This window comes from Lonchura striata, chromosome 9, assembly GCF_050655825.1.
Source record: "Lonchura striata isolate lonStrDom1 chromosome 9, ASM5065582v1, whole genome shotgun sequence".
Classification (NCBI taxonomy): Eukaryota; Metazoa; Chordata; class Aves; order Passeriformes; family Estrildidae; genus Lonchura; species Lonchura striata.
The window spans coordinates 24,572,148-24,599,054 of NC_140711.1; the positions used below are offsets into that span (position 1 = coordinate 24,572,148).

The 26,907-nt window shown below is 39.8% G+C and overlaps 1 protein-coding gene across 13 annotated transcripts in view; it reads left to right on the forward strand.

Annotated features, from left to right (window-relative positions):
* The first annotated feature begins 3,445 nt into the window (after window positions 1-3,445).
* The window catches only part of PEX5L (peroxisomal biogenesis factor 5 like), a 98,322-nt gene continuing 74,860 nt past the window's right edge, over window positions 3,446-26,907 (forward strand). For 3 of the 13 annotated variants that reach the window (XM_021543380.4, XM_021543389.4, XM_021543414.4), the window contains exon 1: window positions 4,679-4,773. In XM_021543380.4, the coding sequence (XP_021399055.1) occupies window positions 4,753-4,773 (21 nt within the window). In that variant the 5' untranslated portion in view covers window positions 4,679-4,752. Of the gene's footprint in view, window positions 3,625-3,776; window positions 3,796-4,001; window positions 4,017-4,387; window positions 4,774-26,907 lie in introns of those variants that run through there. The other 10 variants (XM_021543361.4, XM_085587989.1, XM_021543369.4 and 7 more) reach the window with 8 other exon arrangements.

Below are 26,907 nucleotides of genomic sequence, written 5' to 3' on the forward strand. Positions count from 1 at the left end.
TGTTCACATTTATTATTCATTAAAGCACGTAAAGGATCTCAAAAACCTACTTTATATGTATTCCCTAAGCATATATAAACACATTAGCATAGGAAAGGAATGTGTAAATACACATAATATAATTAGCACTTTCACTAATGTGTGGTTGTGCCTTTCATACCTTATGACTGCCACTAGAAAACAAAGTATGAAGTGTAATTAGACTCTGTCAGAGCTAACAATATTACAAATTCTAATTTTATGTTATTTATAAAGTTTAACACTATTAATATATTAATATATTAATTTTGACAGTTTTTTACAGTCCCACTTGAGTCTAAGAATAAGCTAGATTATTTTCAGTAGTTAATTTTTAATCAGCTCCATGTTTTCACAAATTAGGCCAATTATTCTCAGCTAGCAGAAAACAGCATTAATGAAAATATTTATTAATAATAATGTTTGTAAAGATCTATTTCTTAAGAAAATATAGGCACTAAGCATAAATGAACCCAAAGTTTCCATGTATGCAAATTACTCATCTCCATGGTTACATGAGCTGATAGACTGATGTTTTATACAACATATATGCACCAGAACATTAATCTATTACTGAACAAAGCAGTAAATCCATCTTTATGACCAAATGTGTGCTGTTCTTGGATGCTGCCAACACAATCTGTTGTCACACCTGAGAAACACCAGCGATTCAGAGGGATCTGAGAAGCACCCTTGAGTGATGGGTACAGCAACCTGCTGGGCATTCGGAGGCACAAGTTCCCCAGAGTGGCCCCTCCAAGTCTCCAGTGCCAGGACTCATCCCCCTCAATTTGCATTTCAAACTCTTCCACTGAACACTTCTTTGCACACAACACATTGGGGATATTTTCACTTTTCTACACAAAGTGTGCAGGCCTGTTTATCTGTGTTTAAGATTTTCCTGATAAAAATCGTGACTTACCCTTGCCATGTGGTTTCTTGGTGTGGCAATCACAGACCCTGCCATTCCCATCACTGTGTTAATGAAGAATGTTAGAATAAGTGTTCTTAGCTTGGAATCTATAGAAATGGTTGTGTCCAGTTTCACAGTCAGTGATTTAAGAGTATTTTTTTTAAGTTTACAGGATGACAGAAATATCAGTAAGGTCTAAAGGAATGAAATCTCTACCACCTCCCAAGAGTAGTTAAGTGTCAGGGTTTTGATAGTAGCTAGGTAGCTGCCAGCTTCCCCAAAATCACCTTTTCTATTTCTGTGCATTTTGTATTTCTGAGAATGCCCTCCCATTACTGTCTTCAGGCTTCCCAATAGTCCAAATCGCCTCAGCAATGTATTCAAAAACAAAATCTGAGCATTTATTTGTAAAATAAAGGATTTTTATTTGACTTCTCTCAAAATTTCTCCTGGCAATTTAATATTAATTAAAATCTGTTCAGCCATATGGTGACTTTTCTTTTTCTTAACAAACATTATGACTTTCATATTTTCTACCATGTTTTTTTCCAGTTTTGCCATAACAAACAACAAAGATTAGAGAGATCATAGCACACAGACATCACTGGTTCAAATATTAATGCAGCCACACAGACAGACCAAAAAGGAGCACAAAAGAAAAATATTTTCAAAGCATTTTAAGCAAGTGAACCTTGCGTGACTATCTATGCCCTGCAACAAAACAGATTTTCACATTCATAAACAGAGCAGAGTCAGAGAGATTATGGATCCTGGCACTCACCTGTTTCTAAACTGTAAAGAACTTGCTTTATATGCATGGTACATAATTACACATTAATGCTTTCTGTGCCACCCAGCACCCAGATTTACGCTGCACAATAACTGAGCAATAACTGATTCCAGATTAGGACTGGATGGAGAGAGAAACAATCTCACTGAAGCTTCTTCTTGTGAAGAGGGAGAGCAAAGGCAGAGTTTACACCTGTGGAAGCAGAACACTTGTGAGTGTGCCTTGGGCTGAGCCATACTTGAGGAGCAGCTCCTCAAGCAGGAGGAGCCCCTGCAGCCCCTGTGTACCTGCACACCTCTCCCTCCATCTCTGCTCTGCACCAGCTGCTGCTCTGCCAGCTCCCTCCCTGACCACTGCCAAGTGATTTAGCCCCTGCTAAGGAAAAAGGCAAAAGCTGGATCTATCTGGCTTTACTGGATCACTCAAATCCTGCCAAAATGTGACATCAACAAATTGTGCAACGAATTGTGCTTCAGATGCATTAGGAAAAATGCCTGTAACACACTACACTATTAATCTCTAGCATTTGGACCTTGACAAATTCTACCAGTGTTTGTCCTACACTCACAAATAACATAGCTTGAATAACCATTGCTAAATTAACAACTCTTTTACTATAAGTGTGATTTTCATACCTTGTAGAAAAAATTTAAGTCATGACGCATATACTGAGATTTAGAAAAATTAGTTAATGCTACACACTGGCATTGACAAATTTCCCCCAGTTTTCCCACTGAGAAAAACACAAGAACCTCAGACTTAAAAGAACAATAACAATTAAAAAAACAGTAAGGAAAAGATATTTTCAAGTGCCTTAGAAACATTCAGCTACTATGGAAAATCTGCACACTGACACAGGAATGCTCACTCTGGATCTACTGTAGTCAGAGTGAAGAATTGCACCTTCAAGATTACTAAAAGCTAAAGAGTCTAATAAATCTCAACAAAGAGCAAAGACATCAGGGCTCCAAGTTTAAATAGGACTTGGGTTTTTTCACCTAGATCTAAACTTATAAATTGAGCACAAAGGCAGCCAAAATTTTACATCTGAAAAATCTGTTCTCCGTATTGTGTATTTTAAGTGAAACCACGATAATTCAAATCAGTGCAGTCACCCTTTGTGAAGTTTTACAGTAATATATGTCTAACATGTATGAACAATCCCAAAGATGTATTTTAAGCTCATCAGCTCTTAATTGAGGTTTTCAAAGCAGCTTAAGGGATTTAGACAAAAAAAAAAAAAATCATTTCTTCTTTCCTTTTATCACCAATACATGGCTAAACTCCTCGGCCGTTCTGAAAATCTCAGTGAGCTGGATACATATTCACTGGATGTAAAAGAACTGTCATTTTTGCTATCTATCTAAAAGATAAAACTCTTAAGCCTAAGTGAAAAAAATAATTGGATAGATTTTGCTTATGCCATCACTGAAGACTTTATGAACTCATGTTCTGCAAAAACCCATTTTTTTAGCTGAATGAGAACACTTCAAAAAGGCTTTTTTAGTCAGCTGACATGAGAGCTGTGATGATACAAATGTGCTGGTCTCAGGAATAAGAAATCTATTTTGCATTGCTCTAGTACAGGAGCATGCTTAAGGCTGGATTGCTCTGGTCTATCAAAAGCATCATAAAGTTTTGTGTAGTTTAATAGTGAAACTTGAGAGCTCAGAGCCAAGACATTACACAATCTAGCAAATTCCAGGCGCTGGAGGTTTTCTGTGCTACTGAATATAGACACACTGGGTAGGACAGAAATTTAAGATGAAATTGAAGCAGCTGCTCCTTTTAGCAGATTGGGAGTTTCAGGTTTGAGGTGGCGAAGTGGAGAAAAAAGCTGGATCCAAGACGATGCAGGTGTCTCCTTCAGGATTTAGCCAGGCCTGTTGTGCCAGTTTACAAGGTCAGAATTTTGCACGTACGGGCCGCTGCCAGCTTTTTGCCTATATAACACTGTCTTTGGCAAGCGCTGAAAAACGCTGCTAAGCGATACTACGGAGCCAGAACCAGAGTCTCCTGATATTTCCTGGGAATTACAACAGATCACGTTCGCTCTTCACACGCAGAGCACAAGGTAGGGCCCGGCCCGCTCTTTTTGCTGAGCCCGGCTCCCCGCGGCCGGGAGCTCCGCGGGCAGCGCCCATCGCCGGGATGCGCCCGCGCCGGGGCCGCTCCCTGCGCGCCTCCGCTTCCGCGGGCAGCCGAAACTCGCCACCGCGGGCTCCGTGTGCCACATCCAGGTTTTGCCGAGTCCTGGCTCCGGGACGCTCCGATTTCTGCTGTTATGCTTAGCAGGTTTTTTTTTTTCTTCTGGGGTTTTTGGCCTTGTTTTGTATTTTTTTTTTCTTTTAATGACTGCAGCGGGATCCGCCAGCGCTGGCGGGGCGGTGGGCTCGGGGCTGCAGCGGGACCCCGGCGGCTCCGCCCGGCGGCCGCGGGGCTCCGCGCGTTCCCTGGATGCTGCGCGCTCCCCCTGCGGAGGGAGAGAGGGAGGGAAGGAGGGAGGAGAGAAGGAAGGAGGAGGAGGGAAGGGGGGCGGGAAGGAGGCCGGGGCTGCCGGCGGGAGGCGGGGGAGGGCGGCCGGGCCGGGGCCGCCAGGCCGGGGCGGCTGCAGCGGGACGAGGCGCGGCGGGGCGGGCGCGGCCCGGCAGCAGCGGCGGCCCCGCTCCGCCCCGCGGCTCTCCCCGCCCGGCCGCCCGCAGCCCTGCCCGGGTCCGCCCGCCTGCCCAGCGCCCCCGGCACCGCTCCCGGGCAGTGCCGGCACCGCCTCGCAGGGGGAAACAGGCAGCGAGGCGAGAGGAGGGCGGCGAACAGCTCTGGGTTACTGAAACCGGTACAGGAGCTGCCAGGACAAACGGAGCTTTAGCCAAAAATAGCTCCTTCAGGGTTAGGCTTTTTTTTTTTTTTTCCTTTTTGCCTTTTTTTTTCCCTTTTTTTTTTTTTTTTTTTCTTTCTAGTAGTCGAGCGGCCGGAGAAGCGCCCCAGCGCAGCGCACCTGCCGGGCCGAGGGCAGCCGAGCAGCCGCGGCAGGATGTACCAGGGACACATGCAGGTAAGCGGCCGCGGCGGGAGCTCGGAGCGGGCTCCGCCGAAACGCGGCTCCGGCGACTTTCGGTGGGCTGAGCGGAGGGGAGATGCCACCCTGGCACTGTGCAACAAGTGACCCGGTGCGCCGTGACCGCGGCTCTCCAGCTCAGGGCCGAAGGGAGCGGCGTGCCCGGGGCTGGCGCTGCTCAGCGGGGGAGGATGGCGAAGGGGTTCTGTCAACTTTGTAACTAGGTGAAGTTCTCTGTGTGTTTTTCCATGTGTGATGCCTGCTTGTTCAAACAGATTCAAGGGAGTATTCCAGGGCAAACATTGTTATGGCATGCTTTAAGTGACACATGTCTCCTGCCATCCTCTTGATGCATCTCTTCCTGTATGTCAAGTGAAGGGCAAACAATAAGGGAAAAGACAGAGCACTTGCTTTGCAAAATCTGCAAAGGTTTCACGCCACACTCAAACTGTCGATTTGCTCAATGTGTTGTGTTTAAAGGTGATGGATTTCTATTCCTCCCTCCCGACACGGGATGAGGATTAATTTTGCTAAGCCACGGAATGACTTTGTAGAATGAATTCAAACACACGGCGAAGAGACTTCAAGATTTTAGGCAGAAATCTTGTCTTATGATCCTACTGATCTGCGTTGCCTTGGCAGAATACACCCCTCCCTGATAAGAACATTCCACTGCCTTGGACCTGATGGCTTTAACCTTGACTCCCGCTCTCCTTCACGTGGCTCTTCCTTGGAAAGCCAAGTCTGTTTTGAAGGAGGAAGTATCAAAGCGGAGTAAAGGTTTACACTGATCTCCCAGATTCCCTCCTTTGCTTTGACCCAGTCTGGCTTGGTGCTCACTGCCAGGAAGGATCAGATGCTTTTATCACGCACATCCTTGTGTGCGGTGTTGGCAGCGGGGCCGTTCAGAGGGGAGCCGCAGCCTCAGGAGGTGCGGGCTGGCCACTTGCGCTCGGTTTTTCGCACAGCGTTTAAAGCCCGACCGAGCGCTCCTGGCACCGCGGGCAGTGCGCGGTACCCGGGAGTTAAGAGAGCATCTGATTCAGCACTGCCTGCCAGAGCTGAATGACACCGGTTACTCTTTCATGTTTGTGTTACCTGGTCGCAGCAGTGATAAATAACGTGACATAATACTGCTTGTAATAGGAGAGCAAACAGGTTTTAACAGATGTCATCAGTGGAGGGAGTATGCGTGTTACCGTTTATTTCTGATAATAAGGTTAAGACACAAAACCAAGCCTATAAATAATGCTACTGAACGGGACATTGCCAAATAGGTATTTACATCTGTAAGCAGAAGTTTTTTTGCTGTGAGTGACATTTTGGAAGATTTCTACAGATGTACAGCACTTTATAAAAGGGTATCTAATGGAATCCTGAGGTGTCTCACAGCACTGTAAATTTTCTGAGTCATTCAAAGATTGAAGTCAAACTTGCAGTAGGAAATAAGATCAGAACATACAACTATGTTGTGACAGGTGTATTTTAATTTTTTCTTTCCAAATACTTTTATTTTTCTGGCTCAAATACAAATAAATTATAAACAAATTATCTTAAAAGGCATGCTGAAGTAAAAATACTATTCCTGTTGATTACACTTATCATTTTTAAAAACAAAAGCCCAAAAGTTCATCATCCAAACTTTTGAATGTATTTTTGTCCTAACCGGAAGCATTAATGAGCTTCAGATAACATCTACAAAGCCTAAAGCCTTAGGAGAGATTTTCGTGTTTAGTATATCCTTAATTAGAGCCTTTAAGTGAGTCAGGCAAAGACAGTAAAAAGCTAATTTCTTTGCAATGAGATGATCTACTGTAATGTTGATTAAACCATGTTGGAACATAAGCTAAGTTACCATACAAATACATGTAAAAAAAAATGTACATGGCACATTTTAAGCATTATAGGTCCTTTCTTACTATCCAAGGCTTCTTCTAAGACTTTTACTAATTTAGGAAGAACTATTTTCAATTACCTGTTAATCTAAAATAAGCTGAACCATAAACCCATCCCAGTTTGGGTAGATCAAGTCAGACATATAAGTCAGCACCTTGGACTCTTAAGCAAAAATAATCTGATTTTTAAAACACTGAGCTCTTCATAGAACTCACACTTCTTGAAGAGAAGGTGGGGTGTTTAGCTGGGTAAACTACACTGGGTACATCCAAATGCAAAATGGTGGGCCAATATATAACGCCTGATCCTACATGCATTAGAGCAGTAGCTCTTCTGAAGTTATTGGGGTCAAACATAAGATCTGATTTAGAATTCCAATAATCATTTCCTTTTTTTCCTACTGTTCTGTTCTCAGATATAAAAGTAAAGTCTGCAGAATTAATTCCATAGTCCCCTTATTTTAGAAGATGCTTGCAGAGCCCATGTTTCACTAATAACCTGCTGTAACTCAGCTAATTCTTGGAATACTTCTAAAAGGGGAGAACCTTAACAACCGTAACAAGGTAATAAGCATAATTACAGAGATTGGGATTTTACCTATCTTGGAGAGGCATCAATCATTATCAGCTTCAGCAGGGAATTTCTGACTGAGCTCAGTAAATTGTGCAAGTGTAGATGAAATATACTTTGCATTTAAGCTTTGCTGAAGTCCACCACCGAAAGTACTTTACAACATCATGCTATAATGTGTGTATCTCTTCTTAATTTTTTGTTTATAGTACAGATTAGGTTTGTTGGTTTGGTTTTGTTTCCCCAAAAGCCAGAAAACCACTTTGTTTATTTCAAAGATCTAGCTTTAGATTTCCTTCTTACTGTTTTCTAAGTGAAGCCTCACAACACAGAAAGACTAGAGCGGTCCTAAAATAAATTCCAAAGGCAGTTTAAAACACCTAAGATGAAGATATGTCCTGCCTTCCCATTTCCAGGTGCCTTTCTGTAGGATTTGCTTTTGCCATCACTTGTGCACCGCCTGCTTTCAGGTAAAACACCGGGAGAGAGGTGAGGTGGCCTTGCAGAGAGCCAGCAGCCCGGGCAGCACTAGGATGCAGAGGAGTGCAGTGCCATGGGAGCTCTTTGAAAGCTCTTTCACATCCTCATGAGCCTGAGCCTTTGCTCTCTCTGTGTTTGCAGCAACCACAGGGACTGCCGGGGTCCTGAGGCAGCAGCTGCCCCTCCTGAGCATGGGGCTGAGGCTCCTGCATCAGACAGAGAACTTCTGATGAAATGCACGGGTTCTTTGTCCACAAATGTACAACCTCAGTTATGTAAGGATCCTGTTTAATTCAGTAGATGTAGGCTCTGACAGGAGATGGATACGGGAGCGCACCCTGGGATTCACAGATAAGGCAGAAGAGCCAAGTCTAAATGCTAAATTGTACAGGTGAAAGAGAGTATTTGTCTCTCAGGATAATGTGTGCAATCCAATTCCATCTTCAACAGAACAGTAGCAGACCAGATGGAAGAAGAACATAAGCTGAGTTCATCCCCCAATCACTGCTCTCAAATTGCTGTAATTTTCACAACCGACTATAAGATGTTTCAAAGTTTTTACAGTATATTACAGACCTGGTGCCAGTCCTCCTGTTGACATCTATGAAAGTACTATAAATGAACAGGGGGAAAATTTCAGTCACAGAATGGTATGTGCACAGCATTTGGCTTCCTATGAAATTCAAAATAAATGCTTTCAAAACTGTTTGCCCTGATGCTGTATTTAGTCAGCCTTCCCCAGCACAAATGCTTGAACAGAAGAAGTGCTTTGCCAAATGTTGGCATGGGATTATATATATGGCAGTGTTATGTTTTGAGATGGCTTAATTTAGACAAAGCAGAAATCTTGACCACACAGGGGTATCAGAGCTCCTCTGGCACTTTTTTGCAGGAGCAGGCTTGTTAGTCACAATGCCTTGGCCAAGTTCCAGATGAGATCGTTTCAGATAGATCAGTTCAGTCTCCTAAACTTTTAATTGCAATCAGCTTCATGCTCTTAATTCTTGTGTCGTGATATTTAACATTGTGCCATTGGCATTTCCCATATTAATCATTCACATTTCATTATGATTTCAGTTGTCAAACATACGCCTATATGTTTGTAGAGGGTCTATTAAAAACTAAGTATATGTACATGAAAATTCTTGCAAGTTGGAACCTCAAGGGCTTCACATGTTTCACATGAAAAGTACTGCTAAATATTTCATAAAAGGCATTTTTGCACTCATTTCTCAACATTTAAGACACAGCTAACTCACTGAGGAAAGGGAAGCAGAACAATCTCAATATTAACTGCAGATGCAAATCCCACTTTGGTTTACTTGGAAACATATTAAAAATACTGTGACAGTGTTGGTGACACTTCTACCTAAAATAAATGAACCCCAAACTATTAAACAGTTATGAATAAAAAAAAAAGTCGTGTATTTTTACATTAATAAGATGGCCCACAAAGAACATGCACAATGTAAAATTCAATTCAGTGCTAAATTGAATCTCTGCTCTGCCGTTAATACCAACATAAACTTAATAACTTGAAGCTACAAAATTTTTAAAATCTTGGCACATGGCTGTGATCCTAACTGATCACTTGTGGTGTCTCTGAATCATAACTCCTATCCTAGGTAAAATTACATGGCGATAAACTGATAATATTTTATTATTACAACTCTTTTCTAAATGTACTCACAACACTAGGGCAGTGTTTATGGTGGTATGTTTTCCATTTTGCCTTGATATTTGCCAGTATTTCAGTAGCAGTTCTCCCAAGTTTTGAACAGCAGATTATGAACTGCTTGTAAATTAAAAAAAGGTAAAACTAATGAGCTCACTTTCATAGAATGAAGTTCATTCAAAGAAAGTAGATGATAAATTGCATTTGGCAAAGGCACAGACTGAAACTGTAAAAATTGTGAGCATTTGCAATGCTGGTAGGGAGAAGCTTTCCTTGAAGCTGCTGAGCAATTTTACAAGAGCCTAGTAGAAAATCTTGCAAAGGCTCAGAAATTCTTGGCTCATGCTGTGTTTTACTGGATGTAAATTAGGAAGAACTTTTACTAACCAACTAAGGATTCACCCCTCTATTCTGGAATTAAGTTCATTCAAAAAAATAAAAAAACAACAGCCCCTAATGTAGTGTCTGTCATATATTAATATAAATGTTAGTCTAAACCCAGTATATAACTTTCACCAAAGAGGCACTGTTTACTCAAGAACCATGCTGTACTTTATTTTTTTAATCTACCACTATTGTCATAATTTACTATGCAAAGGAGGAGGATAAAACGTTGGAATAAAACCCACCAGCTGTATCAGGAAGAATTATTCAAATAGAACAACAGGCATGAAGGGATGGAAAAAATAATTCATACAGAAATTTAGACTTTGGGAATTGCAGTCTCGCAGCTCAGCTTTAGATTACTTTGTAATTTGTAATAATCTTGTTTCTAAGCAAACTTTAAAGAAAAGGCGTTGATGTACAAACCAGGTCCATTTTAAATCCTCTATCCAGCTTACTTTTTGCAAATGTTGAAAATGAAAAGTTAAAAGCATTGTAATAGTACTTAAAATTAATCTACCCAGCACACAAAGTACATACTAGTTGTTTGTGTCACGGAGTCTAATTTTGTACAGTCTGTTTCAGAAATAGGTAAGGCAAAACTTGAGAAACACTTGTCTTCCAAATCAGAGTCATGGCATGTAAGCTAGGAAGTGACTTTCTGTATCTATGGATTTTCATCATTGTCATTGTATATTTCTACTAAAATGCCTAAGGATCATAAATACCAAATTCAGCAAATTTTTCTGCCAGGTTAGAATTATTATAAACAGTCTAACATTTCATTGCTCTGCTCTCAGGCTTTTGAAGTTCTGAGTCATTGGTACATTAGTTTTACTTCCAGTGGTTTATTTGCATATAAATAAAGTAAATTCTAAAATATCAAGTAAGTGAAACTCATAATACGCAATAGAAAAAAAAAAAACCAAAAAAAAACTATGTCTCATCAGTTTACCCATGCCCAGAAATACAAATCACAACCCAAAGTTTAATATTAGCCACTGAATGTGATTTTCCCAAAGTTTGCACAATTAATCATGCATCAGCATTACTGCAGTTCCTCTCAAAAAAAAACCATTTTGTGCCAAACTTCTGTAGATTTTCATAGTCTATGTGAGCATTAAGTTTTCTTCTTCTACTTCTCCATTACCTATCATGACACTCAGGTTTGCCACTGCTGCTCCTCTCACTGTCGTGCTTGCTGATTTTCTCCTCCTTGCTGGAGTTTGGAGCATTTCGTGCAATGTTTTTGCCTCCTGCCCCATTTGTGCAGCTTTGCCCATGCAGGGCAGGCAGCTCACCCCCCACCACTGTGCCTGAGCAGGGCTGAGTCCCCTCCAGCACCCCTTGGGCACAAAACAAAGCAGAACCAAAAGTGTTCCACAGCGAAGTGCTACTCACTGAGTGTTCACTCACATGAGTAGAGGGAGGTGAACTGGTGGTGGAAAGTTTGTCACCAGCAGAGCTCCCTCTTCACACCGTGGGAGGATTACGAAGCAATAAGGGACTGCCACGAGGAGGGAAGCAGCCAGCTTTATAAAAACCACCTGAATTTTATCTACAATGTTTGCAGGGTATCCATAAATTCACTTTTCTCACATGCTTTTCTATTTTTACAATCCCCACAGTAAATGAAGTGTTTGTGAGGTTCTCTGTAAAACGTGGAACACTCTACTGCTTCATGTTCACTTGTGTTAGAGCAGTCTGCTGTCTTCTGGTAACATGTTCATTTAATATAATTTCCTTTTTACACCTCTTACCCCAATATGGATATTGAATACAAGTTACCAACACGTTTGGACAGCATTTTTCAATAAAATATGCATTTAGAACAAAATAACATCTATGCATTTAGAACAACACCAAAAGCATGTGTGATAAGGAAAGTGCAGTGCAATGAATTTAGATAAATTACCTTTTTTGATTATATTATGACTGCTGTTATGAGATACATAGAAGAAATTCAGATGCTCTTGTCCACTGACATTTAAAAATGAAACCTTGAGAATTATTTTGACATCCATTTACTGTCAATCATTTCGCTGTATAGACTAATAATTTTCAAAAGCTGAGGAAACAAACTTTAAAATTTGCTTCATCAACGTTAGAGCCAGCTGTATCTTAACTTTTGTATCAGTGAAGCAATTTGAAATTATACTGTTGGAAGAAACAGAGTGATTTTCTTCCAGCCTTTTTTCATGTTAATTTTTGTCTTCCCAATGTCACCAGTTGGGTTCCAAAGCTACAGTGTCAATTGGTGAATACAGCATTTCCTGGATAGGGGCAGGAAAGCTGTCACAAAATGCATTTTCAAATTCAACATTTTCTGACTAGTAGGTGTATCAATAAAAGATCCAGGAACTGTTATTCATTGTTAATTAAAAGTCAGTTAAATAGGGAGAAATACTTGCCCATTTAAGCCTAGCCTGAAATACAGAAATACGTTTCTCAATAAATAATACTAAATATTAGAGTGTAACTTCACAGAATTTCACATGGTAAATTTTGCTAATCTTTGTAGGAGTAAACAAAGACTACAACAAATAGAAACTTTTTGAGTATTTCTGAGTATTATGTAAAACTGAGAGTAAACATCACATTTTGATACGTTAGCAATCCATCACAACCTCTTAAAATCTGAAAAAAAATAAACAAAAGAACAGATTCATATTATTTATGCTAGGTAGGAGATGGCCTTTGTCCTCAATATGGCCTTGGACACCATTGTCATAGGAGTAATGACAGAAATGTGACAGAAATTATTAATAAAATAAAAAATACAGCTTGACATGTGTCTTATCAAAGTGACAGGTTATTTCTGCTGTCATTCATGGCCGTTTAACAAGGAATATAATTTTCCTGCTGCAGGCTTGAGATGTTGATGACATCTTTCATCTTTTGCTATTTGTTGCCCAACATCCTTATAAGAACCAGGACAATTTTAAGAAGGTTTTGTAAAAGGAACGCAAGAAAGAATGTTCGATAAAAGAAAGAGGGAAAATTATGGTGTACAACAGAGAAAACTGAGCAAAAGTATGGCAACTAGGAAGGAAGTGAGTGCTGAACAGTGTTCTGAACAGTTGATATTACCACTTTACCTAATCCAGGTAATATACACAACATGGCAAGTTATATACAGCTGGAAGAGATGCATAGGATTTCCTGGACCTGTGCAAAGAAAAGAAATCATAATTATTAGAAGACAGGTAGATACTACATGGAAATAGTGAAAGAACAATAATCCATGTAGCACTCACAAAAAAGGATCCAATGCTATTCAGGAAAGGCAGAAAAACAAAGGTGATGGTTATATTAAAAACCTGGACCCAAAGAAAATGAGCAAAAATTTTTAAGAAGTTTCACAAATAATTAAGTTGTTGAGGTTGTGCCTTAACACAGAGCATGGAGAGCAGACAGAGGATGAAGATAATTCCTCATAGGCAGAAGGAAAAAGTACATGTTTCTTAAAGTAAAGCTTATTTAGACCTTAGAAATATATTCAAGTATATTAAAACAATTGGAATTTTTTTGGTTATCTCATAAAAAAAGAGAGGAGAAGTAAAACATACTCAAAGTGGCATCTGTGTTATGGATAACCTAATTTATGATGCAAAACCAAAGTGTTTAAGAGGATATGAATTCTTCAGCTATTACAAATGTGTTATATTAAATTGGAGACTTGGCAGAAAATACGTTATAGTCTAGTTACAAATGTGAACAGAACAACAGAAAATATACCAGATTTAAGATAAGGTGAGACAAATGGTAAGACAGCTAACAGCCCAGATACCCATATGGCTATCTGTAATCTTCAAGGTTTTAGGGAACAGATTTCAAGGAAAACTAAACAAACCTAGACAAAGAAATAAAGAAAAAAATGCTATTTGAATTTATCAGGACAACATAATGTCAGACTAACCCAACAGCATCTTCTGTTCATAACTGGGGTTCTAGGGAAGGGAAGTATCACTGGAGTGATCTATATGATCTTTGGTAAGCATTTGTTATGGTGTTACAAAAGAAATTATTGAAGTTGGAGAAAATAAAGAATAGCAGTAAATCTGTAAAGAAGGCAGGAAACTCATTCATGGGGAAATGAAAAATAGAGCAGTAAAGGAAGGACTGTCAGACTGAGGAAAGTTAAGTTTGTGGATCACTTTTGGAAGTGATTGTTACTTCATCCACAAACATACAAGAAGCAGGAAGATGGTGACTGCATTTGTTGATTACTCAGTGCTGGAAGACATTGTCAATATTGGGAAACATTCAGTACTGCTGAGCTCCAGTCACCAGAAAGAGGGACCTGTCTGTACTTCAGCGATAAAAATACAATTTCATTTAACACTACAATATAGTTCTGGTCATCAATAACAGAAAACCTACCCTAAGCCCTGGACTATGATTTAGAAATTACTGAGAAGAATGACTTGCACATACATAATGGCTGTAAGTTGTCGATAAAATACATCCATAAAAAAGACAGATGCAGATCTAGTTTTAGAAGAGTTTTTTCCAGAATAGTCAGGAAGATATCAGTGCCAGTTGACAATGCCAGTAGCAAATTTTCAGCTGAGAATCTTGTAGAGAAGAGAGGCATGGAAACAGGTCCAAAGAAGTATGATCAAGGAGAAGGGAAAATCTATCTTGCAAGAAGAGACCAAAAGATTTTGGCTTATTTCATTGAGCAGAATGACAGCTCAGCAGGACCATAATCACAGCATGTAAATGCATCGGGGAGATAAACACCAGATATGGAAAAAACTAAATTAGCTAAGAACAAAACTGGCACGGAAACAAATGGATATTAACCAGCTGTGAATAAATTTAGGTTGGAAATTAGAAGAAAGTTTCTGATCACTAGAGCAATCAAGACTTCCAGTAGCCTTCCAACTGAAATAGCGGAAGCAAAAAACTAATTACTTTAAAGATGAAACACAGTTTCTGAGAGATTTGGTATGATATGCTGCCTATGAGACCAGAAGATTGAACCTGCAAGGAAGGAACAGCACCTTCCTTGTCTTAACAGAATCACAGAGTGGTTCAGGTGGATCACCTGGTTCAGGTGGACCACAGTAGATCACCTGGTCCTACTCCCCAGCTGCAGCAGGGTTGTCCAGAGCACGTGGCACAGGATTGTGTGCAGATGGTTCTGGGGTGTCTTCAGTGAGGGGGACTCCACATCCCCTCTGGGCAATCTGTTCAAATGCACAGTCACTGCAAGGAAATTTCTTTCTCATGTTCAGGTGGAACTTCCTGTGAATCCATTTCTGCTCATTGCCTCTTGTCCTGTTGTTTGGCACCATCAAGAAGAGCCTGGTCCATACTCTTGACCCCCTCCTTTTAGACATTTATACAAATGAATGAGGTCCCCTCTTTGTTGCCCCTCTGAAGTCCTCTTGAGAAGTCTTTCAGAAATTGCAGTCTGAAATTTCTGTGACTTCAGCAGAAACACACCCCGAGTCTGGTTTAGAAAGACCAAAATGTTCAACATCAGAAAGTCAAAAGTCTTCCTGTTACAGCTGTGGAGGGCTTGACTGTCTTCACAGCTTGAGTAACCTCCTGCTAAGAGACCCACACAGGCAGTGACAAATTTATACCACTTTGCCAAGTCCAAAACATTATTTTGAGTAGAGCTGAGCTCTAAAGTTTGAATATTCTCTCTGCCAGCTTTCTTATCAAGTCTCCCACTCTGCTGAACTCATGTTTTTGCTTCATCTAAAACCTTTACAATCAGAGGAAATGTATTTTCCAGCTAAACTCAATGGCTCACGTTAGAGACATTGAAGCCTTTCACCATCTCGTATTCATGTGGGCACCGAGGGCTGGAAATCACCAGCTGTGTCAACACTGTGTAACAGGAAGCTTAAATATATTTCAATAATAACCAAATTTTGTGTGCATGAGGATCTAAACTAGAACCCATCAGAACCAGCAGGTATATTTTCGCTGACGTTGGCTGAGTCAGGACTAAGCTCTTTTTCCATGGCACCACCAGCTCACTTTTCTCTCCTGAGCTCCAGAAACAAATACATTGGTTATTATTTAGAGCATATGGTCTTAAATAAGAGAACTCTGTTTTCTGTTTTGCAGTCCTAGTCGGGAAAAACTGCTGAACTCACTTTGGGCAGTTCTTTTGGAAGGGATCACAAAGCCACATCTTAGAGTCAGTGCTCCATCCCTGTACTGAGTCAGAATAGTATTTCTGGATTGATTCAGGCTCATAAAAGTATCTCAGGATCTGATTTCTGGAGTTCCTGTCCCATCTCATATCTGTGATTTGCATCCCACAATGTATCAGGGAGACAGATGTCCCTGAACACTCCACTCCATCAGGATCTGATAATATCATTGCAGCCTTGCAGCTCTTGGTCATTATCAGTTCTGTGCTGTAGTGTACTGAGCATCACTCTGCTACTCAGAATTTCAGGACTCACACCAGCAAAAGAGTTTTTAAATAGGGGAAATCATTGGATATTGGCTAGACAAATATATGCAAAAGCATATCATTAAATTTAATGAGCAGGGGAATAAGTATTTGTTTCTGCCATTACAGAAAAAAATGTTGTTTCCAAAGTGTTTTACAGTTGTCAGAGAAAGCAAATTTCACTGCCTTTTTCTCAAGTAGTCGCTGAAAAATACCAGAAATAAAAATTTGAGTAAAACTTCAAATAATTAACTCAGACTCATTAATCATCACAGAAAAACTGTATATTCAGGTTGTTGCATATAGATTCTGTGTATTTGCTAAACACCGAGTAAGGCAATTTTATATGAATTTACAAGCAAGTATTTTCTATTCCTTCATGCACACAAACATGCTTGAGTTCCATCCTGTGTGTCATTTGCAGAATTAGAGAGTAGGTGTTACTGATGTGGCCAACCAGACATGATAGACACAGGCTAGAGAGACCACAAATATCAAACCTGAATTTAGCAAATGGCTGAAACCTATGCACAAAGTGTTCCCATATCTGCAAATACAAAACACAGGACTAATAATGTTTTCAGTGACTTTTATACAGTTCTGTTCACAAGAAAATAGAATTCTTGGCTTACACTAATACACAATAAACAACCAACTTTTTTTTCAACTATGGTGCTTTCAGTATATTACTGCCAACAGGCTAACTTTAATTTCTGGTATTTCTTGATAAAACAACAGTTCTGAAAATTAAAATCCCATCTAGCATTTCAGATAAGAAGATAGTTCTATCAACTGCACATTCTTTTGGACAGCAGTCTGTAAGGAGTACAGCAGAAATATTTACATTCATCTACAGGTAAAAACTTACATAACACATTCTAGAGTATGTTTTTTTTTAAACCATGGAGATGATGTCTATCATCTCTATTACCTGAAAATTAAATGCTCACATATCAAAGAACTGCAAATACTTTACAGAATACTCTAGGTTTACTAGTCAAAGACAATTTTAAATTTTTCATTTTTTTTTAACTCTATAGCAGACACTTCTTGAAGAGGAGCAGAATCACTGCCTAAGTGTTAACTGCACTTGAGATTTGTTTTGTCATCAAATCATTTTCTTAAAGTAAAAATATATTACAGACATGACATTTAATTCTACTCTGACGTATGTTTACAGAATCTCACAAAGAGAAGAAGCAATTTTTAGTGCATCTGGTATCCATTTGTTTCTCTGCAGCTTTAGTTTTGTGCAGTCCCTAGAATTTGTGTTTATTGACAGCAAAATAATTTCTGAAATATGAGAAGCATGGTTTCCAGAGGAAATCCATTGCAGATTTCTCTCCTGTGTCACTTTCTTATTAATACTTAGTACTGGCAGAGAACCATGGCAGCATGTATGCTAAAAGATACCACCCAGTTATGGAGAACACTGGTTTTTAATCATTAGGACACTGTTTTATAAAAACAAAAATCTTCGTAAAATTACTTCTATGTTTTAATCCAAATTTTTTGCCAGATCTCACTCAGGAACTGGAGTGTAACTGCATGGTAGAGGATTCAGTGCTCTCTGTATAACTGAGTTAGTAGGGGAGTTGGTAAATACAAACCAATAATGCAATCCCAAATTCAAGAGGAGTCTCTTTAAAACACGGAAACCTGGCCAAGTAAATGTAGTTTTTCCTTCTGAGATATTGCTGATAGGACATGGACAAAACACTAATTCGTGGGAGGGAAGAGAGGCAGATGAGTATTACAATAACAGAGAACCCTGAATGGGTAAGGAAAACTGAAAAGAGCAGAGGAGCTCTGGAGTGAATTCCAGCCAGGAGCATCCAGCCCAGGAACAGGCTGGAGAGGGAGGGAGGATGGCACAGCTGAACCCCAACCACAGGGGCTGAGGAGGAGGAGGAGGAGGAAAATCCCATTCTGAGCCAGGCTCAGCAGCTTACAGAGGAGTCAGAGTTTTAGGAGGGGAGCTGGTTGAATATGTGTTTTAGGAGATAGCACAGCACCCACCCTGTGATTTTATCCATTGGTTCTATGAAGCTACAACAAATGATTTTGCACCACTGTGTCTGAGTCTAATCCCACCTATGTCTGCCTAATCAACTGTAATGCAGCTCATTCAATGTTTACCTCATAACTGTTGTATTCTCCAAATCCATAACAAAGGAAATAGAGTCAATGGAAAAGGACTGAGGCCACTCTTGATTTCCACAGATCAGTCTGCTGCACTGGGCTGCACCAGCAGAGTCTTCAGATCAACCTGACCCTGCTGGATTTGCTGTTGCTTACAGTGAAAGATTATTCTGGTTTCTCTATTTTTCATATATAATGCAGAAAAAATTGCAATGTATTGCCCCTAGCATTTTTTCTAAAATGAGGTGATTTGGTTTCAGGGTGGCTTTCTAAGTCTAATAACACATAATATGATAATTACAAGAGGACAAGGAACAGACTGGTATTGATATATTGCAAATAAAAAACTGCTGTACTGATTTAGATATTCAAAGTGGCTTTTCAAAACATAGAGTTCTGAAAAAGTCTGAAGCAGTAGAGTTCATGAAAAGCTGTAGAACCAGTTTGAATAACTCTAAGAAAAAGGCCATAAAAGGGAGGACTGTCACAAACAACAGAGCACACTACTTGGAGCATGGAAGGGATCTTAGCATGGTAATTAGCACACATATCAACTAGAAACTTTGAAGAACATAGTGAGATAACATTCTCAAAGACTGACCTAATGAAAGAGTTTAAGGCCTCAGAAAGAGGCATTTTCTAGAGAATTAAGGTATTTTAATCTCCATAACTACATTCAGAGGAAACACCTTAGCGGACACTGGAATTTAAGATAAATTCCTTTATATTACTTGGGACACATCCATGCCCACGTGATTTTCAGTTTATTACAGTGTCAAAAAGCAGCTGTGAGAGGGGCCAGGCAGTTGACACACATGGCCCCAGGTGCTGGAGCACTTCTATGGGAGAAGGAATATGCCAAAGGCATCCTGTGGTCACCAGCTGCTTTAACAGCTGGTATAAATCTCAGCCTGCCCCATGGGCAGAGGATGTGTGCATTCACTTCACCCTCTTTTCTCAAGCTGTGGTAGGAATGACAGTTTCAACAAAACCTGCTGTTAAAGACCACAGTTTTTGCTTTAAGTTGCTCTCCGTTCTGAACACAGTTCTTTGTTATTAGACTGTGTGAGCTGTAGGCTACTGCTTGTAGAATCCCAGACCTGCTCTCCAGGGAGCATCAACAATCTCTCAAAAAAGGTAATAAGGAAAGATGTGATACTTGGACTTCAATTCCCTAGGGATTTTTGTTTAGGAGGAGAAAGGAGTCCCAAGTTCCTTCTTCCTCTTTAGGCTGCACTGCCTTTAGAGCTATTGCTACTAATGATACCAAAAATTATCTGTAGTGGATCTTAGAAATGGAAAATAGAATCAAATCAAATAGATCTTGAGTAGAATAGATCACTGCAAGCTGCTGAGCTGTACCCCACCCTGACATCTGCACAGTCCTTTTTAGTTCAAGGGATGATACAGATGTAATTAGAAGAGAACCTGATGGAAGATATTTATAATAAAAGCAAAATAAAATAATGTAATGGATTAATATTGATAAGCTATTTAGGAATAAAGGATTTTTTTTTCACAAAATGCTGAAATAAACCATTAAATACAACAATCTTAAGAGAAAGCTACATTGCTTTTTTAGGAAAAAGCGAATTAACAGAGGGCACTGCTGCTGGCTAGGTGTTTGTTAATTTTTCATGTGAATTTATTGCATATGTAAGTGATTGAATTAGTAGCACTGACAGGAACCCAGGCACGGTAAAAGCTTCCTGCTACTGACACAGCAGTGCTCAGGCTGTGCACTCCTGACCATTAGCAGTCCTGCTGAGGGAGCCTGAGCCTGGCTCAGCTCGGGCTGCAGAGCTCCTGGAACGGGACCCAGCGCGGCGCCCTCCGGAACCAGGGCTAGGATGAGACCACTCCACTTTTTTAGATTAATGACCTCATTTGGACTCTGATGCCAGGCTCCAGGGGAGAAAGTCCAGTGCGAGCTAATATGCTACCAAAATACTGCAAGGTAAGTTTTGGGGGGGGAATATTGTTAAGAGGATTTTCTATTTTGTGGTAAAGAGACTAAATGCAAAAGGGAGTCGGAAACGGGCAGCTTGCAGGAGAGACTGTAAAATGCAGGGATCAGAATGTTTTCTCACCTTTGAAAAAAGAGGGTCATGTCCAAACATTCCGAGGCTGAGCAGCGAGATCTGGATCTTCTGTCACCAAGCAGTAGATTGCTTCAGAACAGCGAGGCTTTGAGAGCAAACTAGGGGAATAGAAATTGCATATATAATAATTTCAGCATGCCAGTGTGCTGCCAAATATTAACATCTAAAAGGAATATAAGTATCATGGCTTCTGTGAAGTCCTTAGGGAGGCTCATAACCTTTTGGGAACCCTTTCCTCCTCCCCTGCAACGCATTAACCTTTTGACCATGTCAGTGCTTAGATGTACATAACGAAATGGTACCTGCAGACAGGTACAGCTGGGGAGGCAGGAACAAAACATCAGGGATGCAGGATGTTGTGCGAATTCTGTATCAAAATCTCATAGCCAAGAATAGATAACAGAGCTGAAAAAAAAAAGGTATTTCTGATGTATTATGAATGTGCAGATGAGAAGCGATGGAAAAACATTTCATGGCTGTCTTACAAACTATATTCCTGTAGCGTCAGATTGTGACAAGTTAAAGGAATGAAAATGAGATTTTGTACAAGTAGCACTGCTGGATTTAATGGTGTTGCTAATGGAGTAAGATTTTTCTTGGAGTAAGTGTGCCATAAACCAGCCCTCAGCCACCACTTCCTGTTTACTTGTGGTTTATTCTCTAGAGCAAACTCAAGTTTCATTGCAAATTTCTGCATGTACAAAAAAAAAAAATTCTTGCTTAGTATTTTCCTTTTCATACCATTTATCCTCGTGGAGAATTTTCTTTTCTAGTGAATCATTTGACATGTATAAGAATGAATGAATTAACTGTTCTTGACATGTATAAGAATGAATGAATTAACTGTTCTTTGATCAGAGTGGTACTCTGCTCTACTCTGCTGAAAGGTAGAGCTTCACTTAACATATTCTTTTTCAGTAGGTCTAGACAGCCTCTTCTAAAATTTCACTTAGATACCATTTGTAATTAATTTGAACAATCCTAGTCACTTAGTAAAGTTGCTTCAATACTTTCATTTTTATTGAAAGTTATTTCCTTGCTGCAAGCAAGGTATTTTATGATTTTCCATATGGTTGGTCCCAAAGGAGAAAATACAAAAGAGTTCCAAATTAAATTCTAATCCAATTTAACAACAGCTGTAAGGGAAATGAAGACATATTAGCCACTCTAGAACCTCATACTCTTGGAAAAAATGAAAAATTAAGCTGATCATACCAAAATTTTTACTAGTTTTAAGTTTTCACCTATATACAAATGTATAGTGAGCAGCTGGAGACAAAACCAGGCAGCAGGTCCCATTGAACTATGACATTGTACTGACTGAAAGACTATAAACATATACTGAGGTGCACAACTAATAGCAAAACTAGCAAATGTTTTTGACGTTTGGACAACACCTGAAGTTACAAAAAATTAATTGTGTTTCAACACCTTGACAGATTTTGAGTCTGGGAGGATCCATTTATTGACCTGTCATATGAACTGTAACATAATACAGGCTCATGGACTTCACACACTTGAGACCACTGATCTTCAACATCATCATTTGAATGGGAACAGCACATGCTCTGGACAAGCATTTATTTTAAGCTTAAAGATTTAAGTCATGAGGAATCCACTATCACTTGCTCAAGATATTCCTGCAGTGGTCCTCCAGACTCTTCAGAGTTTTCCTAGCATCATCAAAATACTTGTTTCGTACACACACAAAATACATTAGAAACCTTGGAGTAATATAATAAAGCAACATAATATTTTTAGAACTCGCAGGTAGGCTGTATTGTAATGAAAAGGTTTGAAATTACATTTATAGCCATGAAGCATGCAGCTGACTCAGGAGCTGTGTAAACAAGCACACAAAGAATCAGTCAGAAGTGCCTTCTTGTTCCCAGAACAGTTTTCCAGTTCACTTACAGTGGTCAAAAGTAGCAGTTGGAGGAGTTGGAGGAAAAACCCTCAAGGCATCAGCAGCTTCCTGCTGTACACAGCACAAAATTATCTTACAGTGTAAAAGTGTCCATTGCCTCTGGAGGAACCAGGAATTCACCTCTAGTCTGGTGGGAGGGAATTCTGATCAACTCTTAGAAAACAGCTGGGTCACGTACCAGGAGAGCTGCTCTGCAGAGAAAATACAAAATCTATTAACATGTTTATCGGGAGTGTGCATCTTTATATTACCATAGGCAAAATGTAGTCTTGCCTCCTCTGATCATCCATCTATTTTAGCATTTTCTCAGAAAGTTCCTGCCAGTGAGGGGTTTTACAGTCCAATTAACACAACAGGGAGTGACAGTCTCTGAGCCTGGAAACAATTCTCATTAACAGTGATGTGGACAAGGCTACAGATAAGAAAATCCTCTCTTTTGCATGGAAAGGTAATAAGGTTATTCAACCAGTTGCAAAACATGGAAGAACCATTTTTACCCACAATAAGAATGGAAGAAAAAGAAGGAAGTTTGTACTTGTCAGTGAAAGAAATAGGTTAGCATGTGTCCTGATTTGGGAAGAAGAATAATCAATATTTAAAGACACTGAACAGACTACAGTTGGAGACAATCCTCTCTCCAGGAGAATGTTAGAAGCCAAGAAAAGACCAGAGGGAGGCTGAAAGAGGAAATTACACTGTGCTGGTAAATCAAGGTAATAATAAACAGAGGTTAGAATAGCAGAAGCATTGACTCCACTACCAAGTTATCATTTTCTGTTCAGTGGAAATTACATAAAACATCTCCCACCCACCCCTGCTTTATTTATGATAACCAAGCCAATACTCCCAGCACTTAAAACAATATTTCATGCTTTCCAGTTGCATTATCTGGATTCATTTCTATCCTGTTAACTCCATCAGGACACCAGTTTCTTGGGCTAATTCCCTTCTTATTTCTTGGCATAAACAGTAGTAATTTCTGTGAAACTAATACCAAAATGCAGTGCACTGATTTGGAAATGTTTTGTGTACAGATAAAACAGAAATAGAATGACCTTGCCTGAAAAGTACCTTACTAAATGCTTGAATATTTATCTGGACTAATCAGCTAAGAAATACTGAATTTCAGAAGCTTATATATTTACTTCCTTTCACAGAAATTATTCAGTGTCATTAATTCAAACTGAAATACATCTACCACATCTTTTTAATACTGGATGAGGATTTAAGGGATGTTTTTATTATACCTTCATGACAATATAAAGGCAAAAAATCATTTGCAGGGACTCAGTAGATGAACCCACTTGTTTTATTTAGAACAGACTCAGCAGAACTTATTGCAATGAATGCCTGCCTGGATGCTGTCAGCCTGACTTAGCTAGACCTGTGCCTTACCTTGAATTTTTAACATTTTGACCAACTTTTTTTTTTTCTCTCAAGTATTTTTCTTGTATTTCTCCAGCAGCAAAAGTTGATACTTAATAATTCACCGAGAGGGTTGTGTGCCTGCACCTTTCCCTTGCAGCTGTATTTATTCAAAACAAAGCTGTTCAAATGAGCCTTAATCAAGACACATCATTCTGCTCACTGTGTCAGCAAATCCACCCGGATCCCTCAGCTGGGGATGCCAGCAGTGAAGCCCCAGACAGGAATTCTGGCCAGTTCACTGACAGGGCAGGCTGATCCATTGGCATGTGGCATTCATGCCACATGGAGCTGATTTAAGATTCACCTGGGTCCCCAAAGAACTCGGCAGAAATGTTGTTCCTTCTGTGCCTGTTGAGCCATTGTTGGAAGCTGATGGAGGAGCTAAAGCTTGTCCCTTTTTTTGGCAGCCCAGCCCTTCCCAGAGTGTCCCACTGGGCACAGTGTGGGTCAGTCTGTGTCCTGCCCTGTGACCAGCTCCAGCTGGGGGTCACAGGAACAGTTCCACGTGGAGAACACTGTCAGTTGTTACATGGAAATTCCCAGGAAAAGATAATCTCTTTTTAAAGCTTACTTTTAACACAATTAGGGGTGAAATTACAGTTAAAAATACTAGATGGTAAAATAAAAGCTGTATCAATAGCTACTGAGTGCCAGGTGTTTTGCTTAGGGGAAGCCTGTCTCCTACATGCCATCCATCAGTGTTATTTAAATAACATTTTGACAGCTCAGCATACCAGGTTATACTGAAGAGTTTTCACAGAAACTGAATGGACAAGTTAATAACCCAGACAGACTGTGAGGTGTTTGTGATTCCCAGTGTGTCAGACTTGTTGGATTGTGCCAGGCTTCCCCGTGTAACTCAGTCTGAGCCCACTGCTCATGGCTGTGTGCGAGTTAACAAAACACAGATGTTCCTTAAAAAATCACTTTACTGAGCAATGTTACATGTTCTTTTAAATACTTGTTCTCCACTTTCACTCCCACAAAAGATAGTGTCTAAAGTGCTTTCTGTATGGAGTGGCTGGAGTTAATTTAGTGACTGAGACTTACCAACACCTCAAGCAGTGACTACGCAGTAGAAAGAAATAACAAATTTCCAATGGCTCCAACAAATAGCTTGAACACCCTACGATGAAACTCCACCTTTTATCATTTCACGTGACACTGTGGATCCTGTATCTATTGTGCTTTAAGCACTAAGGAAAAATAAGGATGGGCAGATGCCAGAAGGAAGACAGCCCTTTTTGAACTGCCACCATGAGCAGCGAGCTCTCCCTGGCAGCCTGCAGCTGGGGAACGTTCTGGGTGCTGGCATCGAGCTCGTGGCAATGAGTGGGCAAGGCCACAACTGCTGCAGCTCACACTGCAGAGGCTGCACCCTTCTGGAACTTCTTAAAATAAATCCCCATCTATTTTATCAGTGCAGCAATCTGAAGTGCAAGTGTCTGGAAGGATTTCTGGCTTTATCTAAAATATGAAATGTATTTAAAGAATAAAGTTTTTGTGTAGAATTGGGAAGAGAATGTGAGCCTTGTGGGAAATAAAGCTATTTGTGTAAGGAATTTTTCCAACCTGAGTACTTCTGAGCATACTCAGCTCTATAGCCAAAGGTACTTGGGGAATGTGGCTTTAACTTTGTGACTAATCTCCAGTGGTAGATTTAAGAATGAGCTAGAGAAATCTATCAAAATCTGTCTTCACTTGAAGTTTAGGTCTTTTGTATGTAGAATAAGTAAAGAACTTTTCTAAATAGGCAACCTGTATGACTAATGCTTCAGGCAGATAAATGCAGGTTTAAACAGAATCATTTGGAAGGTCACAGAAAGAGACTGCAAAAAAAATTCCATTCTCCCTTCCTTTCTACCAGATCTATAATGGAAAAATATTTTGTGTTGTTATGAAAATTTGTAGGACTATAACCTCTACATAATAAGAGTACTCTTGTCCCCAGAAAATCAATAGCTATATCTTCACTAGAGGTAATCACTAAGGCTAAAATTCTAAAATGCATCTTGGAAAAGCAAGCTTTTGTTTATATATGTACTTTTATATACATAACCAGAAAAGTAAAATTAAAGGAGATCTATTATATCAACCCAAAACTACCAGCAAACACCAGAATATAAACTCCAAAATAATTCTAAAAATTATTCTTCTCTGTCTGTGGACTTTAATCTTTTCTTATCAATCCCTCTGTCTTGAACATGAACTTTTAGTGTCATGCTGGAAGTTACCCCGTACAGACCACAGAGTCAGCAAATCAACATGAAAATAACTTTTCATACCCATATATATTGGCGTGCTGTTAGCTTGGGATACACCAAAGATCTTTTATTTGGATCCCATGGTGTTTGAAGAGTGAGTATCACGGGACACGAGGCTCACTGTGCTTGTAAATACAATCCCCTGTCCTCTGTGCCTTAGTTCCTCTCTTCATAAAAACACCTCAGGGACACTACCAGCCCATCTGAGAGAGATCAATCATGTGGGTAAATTCACTAGTTCCTATCAAATTCTTCTCTGAGATCCTTAGATATAATCTGAAGTATCTCAAAATAGTGGGAATTATTAGCTACTACAATTTGGCGAGTTATTTAGATTTTAAGGCATAGGACAGGAAATACTAAATTATTGCACCATTAAAAATTATTCCGTATATCCACAGCTTTAGTCCAAGATGCACATACATTCCCAGGCTAAAACAAAAATCTATTGTTTCAGCACATCCAGAGGGTTATATGGGAAAATAACAGCTCAACCTGTTAAGAAACAGCTCACATCAGCATTTTCTGCAGTGTGACCCAGCTACTTCATCTTAGAGAGCTTCAGCCTGTTTTTCTGGCAGTAGTGAGCAAAGAGATACTGAGAGAGAAAAACAAAATGAAAGTTGGGGTGAGATGTTAGATGGAGAAAGCTGCAGAGGCAATGTCTCCAACTCCATTACCCACCAGTGAACTGCAAAGGCCTGCTTGTTTTCCACACATATATGCAATGAAAATTAAAATCTCCAAAGATTTAGTGTCTTTTGAAAAATACATGGGGAGGCTCAAGCTACATTGTACCTGATAGGAAAATGATTGCAAAATGTCACCACAGGTGATAT